Below are 5,367 nucleotides of genomic sequence, written 5' to 3'. Positions count from 1 at the left end.
GGATTATTTGAGTCACACACTTATTTGTAACTGTCAGCATTATACTGTTTATGGTGATGTCCTAATCATTTTAAGAGAAAATGTAAATAAATAAACCATCATGAATTATGACACAGTAAGCATTGGTGACCACATACAAATATGAGCATCCTGAAATGCACCTTTTCTTATAAAGTATCTATCATAATAATGCCTGTGCATGGAGCTTTCCCTACAAGATGTTGTGCTATACAGCTTCAGGGTTATTATTTAATCTATTGTGCTTCCACTCATTGTGTAATGTGACATACCATTGTAAATCAAGGATAAGGAAAGAACAATTCTGTTAACACACACACACACACACACACACACACACACACACACACACACTTTACAGTTCACTTCATCACATTTCATAATGTCCCTCTTCACACCCGTCACCGCTTTAGTCATGCCTAGGTACAGAGACAGAATGTAAGTTATGTCTCTATTCTCTTTTAACAAACAATTCTTTCAAACACAGTTGGGCGTGATGTAAAAATATACTAAAATGTTGCATGATAATAGTCAATATTTTCTTCTCTACTCGTGTTTGTTTTCAGCATGTCTGATAAGTATTTATTTAGTGCACTATTAGCATTTGGTATTTTGGAATCAAACAATTAGCTTGTGCACAGGGTTCCAGAACAGTTTTATTACTTATTACTTTTATAACTCATATGTCTTCATTGGGTAAAGTGAAGATGTTAAAGATGGAAAAAATAATAAATTTTGAATTCTACAATATCATGCTACTTAAACATTATGCAACAAAACATCACTTTTACTATCATATCCACCTCTAATCTGTATTTTAATTTGCCACTTTTATTCTCAAATGCCCTTTGCTAAAGGAAGAGATGATGTAAAAAGTATTATGTATAGGATAACTAGTAAAGAAAAACTTATGTAACAAAATATAAGAGCGGTATTTAGTTCTCCATTCAAGTTAAGATCACAATGACTTAGATGTTAAAATACTAAGTCAACATTGAGGATGTAAAAGGTCACATTAGTGGCTGCAGAGTACATTTTTGAATGACCCCAAAATATTAAAACTTCTGATTTCTCCCAATTTTCAAATTATTGATATAAGTAAAAGTAACTAAATACTTTGGTAAATGAATTAACTTGACATTTTTTTTCTTGAATGCATTATGCACATGAGTTTTTAATTAAAAACATCATTTTACCTCATAGACTTTTATTCTTTTTTAATGTTTATTTTTTCTTAAAAATTTATTAATTATATATCCCAATTGAAGCTTAATAATCATTATCTGGTGTGTATCTACCTGAAAACATTTAACATGATCTCTTTACTTGTCTATTCTTTGCACAGAAACTTATAGAGTCACACCTATAAGTCATGAAGAAGAAAAAGTGAACCCCCTCCACTGATACTCTAACCATGACCATACAAGAATTAATAAATACAGAAGAGTTATATTATAAAAATATGATGTTTAGTTGGGAATTTTGAAAGAAGAGACAAGTGTTTCGTGAAATGATGACTGAAAATCACCAGAGTTGAAAATTTTGTTTCAGAAAGCAAAGAAACAAGATAGAAAACAAAACAAAGAGAATATGGCCAACATTAGAAGAGAATGTATTTCAGTTTCACTGATGTGTGGTTTCACTAGGTGCTACAAATCTTAGGTTTAAGCTCTGTTTAACATCTGATATGGATGTATGTGGTAACAAGGGTTCAGAATTAAAAGTTCAGCCTTTATTAAAGCTGTTGCTGTATTCCTCAGAGAGGGGGAAAACAGAATGGGAAACTAATTAATCCTGATTACATACAGAACAGTAAACACAGACTCTAACACATTTAAAAGCAAACAGCATGATAGGAAAATAGTGGAATGTGCATATTGTCCAGGTACTAGAGATAACGGAAGGAAAAAAATCTGAGGTATGTTTTTCAATGTCTACATTTAAGTAACAGAAAATATAGCACCTTGTTTTCTTTCTTAAAATGGGATATCAAGTCCCGAGAAAACAAATTCTGAGGAATATGTCAAAAAAATAATAGTATACATTGATGTCAGTTAAATACAGATTAAAATCTAGTAGCCATTGTGTCTTTTTGCTGTACTTGAGATTTTAATTGCTTTCATTTGTACTTACATAACTTTATAATGATTTCAATAATTCAATAATAATAATAATCAAAGTCTCTTTGTAAAATAACTCCATAAGTGGTATGCACATGCATTTTTCTGTTTTGCTCAAATAATAAAAAACATTACATATGAATTACACATGAAAATCCATGTAAATTCCATAAGAACCATATGTCATAGACTTAGTATGGAAAAATCAGATTCATTTACCACTGTACATAAACAAGTACTCTCTGACATATACCTGTAAAAGCAAAGATAAACACTGGAAACAGAAGATGTGTTTTTCAGAAGCCCCTTAAGTTTGTAAGCATCATCAGGTTATTCACAAACCAATGATTCAGAAGTATTGTGTAACATTTTTTTTTTAACATTGGCTCAATGACTTTCTGTCACAAGAATTTAGTGTTTGGAGTCTGGAGAGTCTGATCCTCAGATCACAAAAGCAATGAGTGATGGTAAATGAGGGTGATTTAATGAAACAGGTGTCATTAAGAAAAAGTAGCAGACCTATAACAGCTATTTCCATTAATTTATTTATTTTTGATGTTATGATGAGAGGTTAACTGTAATTCTTTATTAATATGATGAATGTGATCTTTTGGTTCAAATTTATGTAATGTTTAGTTTTTCATAATTTTGGACTTTATATTCAATTTTGTTGTTTCTTACAGATGAATTGTGATCTGTTAACAAATTTTAGGTTTCTCAATTGATCAAGAAAAATTATGTTTGGAATTATTTACCAATATAGATTAAAAATTATTAACTTCTCTCTTTTAATATTTGGGGAATTTTTAATAATCATGCCATTTAAGAGCGATTTGTGTCTAGACTATCTACCAAATATAATGAATACAAGCATAATGAAATTAGATTCTGAATGTGACTACAGTTTCTTGGTTAGAAAAATTAAATCCATATCTATGTATTTTTGATTCTTTCTGCAACCATTTGGGAAAAGAACCAAGAAGAATGGATAAAGGAAATTGCTCTTCAATCACTGAATTTATACTACTGGGAATTACTAGAAACCCTAGCATGAAAGTGGTTCTACTCATTGTGTTTCTTCTCATCTATCTCATTATTCTTGTGGCAAATGTTGCAATGATAGTTTTGATCAGAATGGAGCCCCAGCTTCAGACACCAATGTACTTCTTCCTCAGCCACCTCTCTTTCTCAGACCTCTGCTATTCCACTGCAGTTGGACCAAAGATGCTGGTGGACCTACTGGCCAAACACAAATCTATTTCTTTTGTTGGCTGTGCCTTGCAATTTTTCTTCACCTGTATCTTTGTAGATGCTGAATGCATGCTGCTGGCAGTGATGGCCTTTGATCGATACAAAGCCATCAGCAATCCCCTGATGTATGTAGCAGAGATGTCTGGTAAATTTTGCTACCAACTCCTAGCTGGAGTTTACCTAGTAGGAATGGCAGATACCGTGATACATACTGTAATGACCTTTAGATTATGTTTCTGTGGATCTAATGAGATTAATCACTTTTTTTGTGACATCCCTCCTATTCTGCTACTGTCTTGCTCAGATACACAGGTCAATGAGTTAATCACGTTTATTGTTTTTGGTTTCATTGAACTGACCACAATCTTAGGAGTCCTTGTCTCATATTGTTACATCATCTCATCAGTCTTAAAAATTGGCTCCACTAAGGGTAAGTTTAAAGCTTTCTCCACGTGTGCCTCTCACTTAATTACAGTTGCCATTTTCCAAGGAACACTGCTTTTCATGTATTTCCGTCCTACTTCGACTTATTCTCTGGATCAAGACAAAATGGCTTCACTGTTTTACACCCTGATAATCCCCATGCTTAACCCTCTGATTTATAGTCTGAGGAACAAAGATGTAAAAGAGGCCCTGCAGAAACTGAAAAATAAAATAAAATAAAACAAAATATTCTTTTAAATAAATATGCAGACACTAAAAATTATGATTTCATGCATATGTGCAACCATTTCAATAACAAAAAATGCCATAAAATATCTCAATCCTAAATTGGTTAATGAATACATTCTTAAGTCAGAACATACCTGTGGTTTGTGATTCCTAATGCTTTATATATTATTGTTTTTGTCTTCAGGATACATAAAACTGCTATTGGAGAAATTCTAAATTGTTTAAATAATCCTAAAATGTTGGTTTTCATCACTGAATATATTTAGTTTGAAACTCTTACTGATTCAGCTTATTTGTATCTTGAGTTCAAATGGTTTTGTGCTAACAAAATCTTCAGTTTATTAAAAGTCATATGTCTTTGTTAAATATATTTCATAATAAATTAGATATTTGTATTCAAAAGGCATGATATTCTAACTGCTAGCAAAATCTTCAAGTCTCCACCATTATGATGACAGGCTCTTTTGAAACAGAGATGTTTACTTTGGGGAATAGAAAATGACAGAAACAAAGAAGAAAAAAAATACTCCAGATGTAGGAGGTGACAATTATCTACCTAAGGTAGGCAGGAAAATTAATCTTCCTCAAAAATAAGTTTCAGGTTAAAAAATAAATAAATAAATAAAAAGGTGCAAAATGTCTCATTTCCACAGTTGTTGGTGACATTGATCATGTTCTGGAGAATTTCTTAAATACATTGATTGTACTTTGAGCACATTCCCCCTACAATCCTCTCTTTTATCTCTTCCCCTTCTTCTTTCTCCCACTTGATAATTTGAATATCTTCCTCTTTGAAACCTCCATCCAGATATTGTATCAAATTTTAATAAATTTTTTACTGCATTCTTATTATTTTCCTACTGATTTGTTTTGATTCCATAGTAGCTATGATGTCTTGGGTTTTTGCATATGGTATAATTAATATAGTAAAATATGTACAGGATAAAGGTTTTCAGGTTAAGAATCACAAAAAATCTTGGTTAATATAACTGCTATTATTTGATGTTTGTATGTTGTATTCATGACTACTAATATCAAATTATATCTGCCAAAGTTTTCACAGTTTTTATATAAATTAAAAATAAAATAATAGAAAAGAAAACGAAGTGCCGCTATAAGGTTCCAGCCATTTCTGAACTCAGACACATCCTGTCAATATTTTTTTCTTTTCTTACGACTTCTAATTCATCATTAATTATTCACACTGTAATTCATAAATAATATTCTCTTAAGCACATCGTTCTGCTTATTAAACATTTATCTCAGGCATGATGCTGAAGAGCATCTGTGTTCAGTGTTTTCTGTT

The 5,367-nt window shown here is 31.4% G+C and overlaps 1 protein-coding gene across 1 annotated transcript; it reads left to right on the top strand.

Annotated features, from left to right (window-relative positions):
* Nucleotides 1-3,122: 3,122 nt before the first annotated feature.
* LOC110542939 (olfactory receptor 5W2-like) lies at nt 3,123-4,052 on the top strand. Its single transcript, XM_021629410.1, has one exon. It carries the CDS (start codon nt 3,123-3,125, stop codon nt 4,050-4,052), a length of 930 nt encoding a protein of 309 aa, XP_021485085.1.
* The last annotated feature ends 1,315 nt before the right edge of the window (nt 4,053-5,367 follow it).

The sequence above is a fragment of the Meriones unguiculatus genome, chromosome 18, assembly GCF_030254825.1.
Source record: "Meriones unguiculatus strain TT.TT164.6M chromosome 18, Bangor_MerUng_6.1, whole genome shotgun sequence".
NCBI lineage: Eukaryota > Metazoa > Chordata > Mammalia > Rodentia > Muridae > Meriones > Meriones unguiculatus.
The sequence above is the reverse complement of the archived record's forward strand: the minus strand, read 5'-3'. Positions and strand labels throughout refer to the sequence as shown.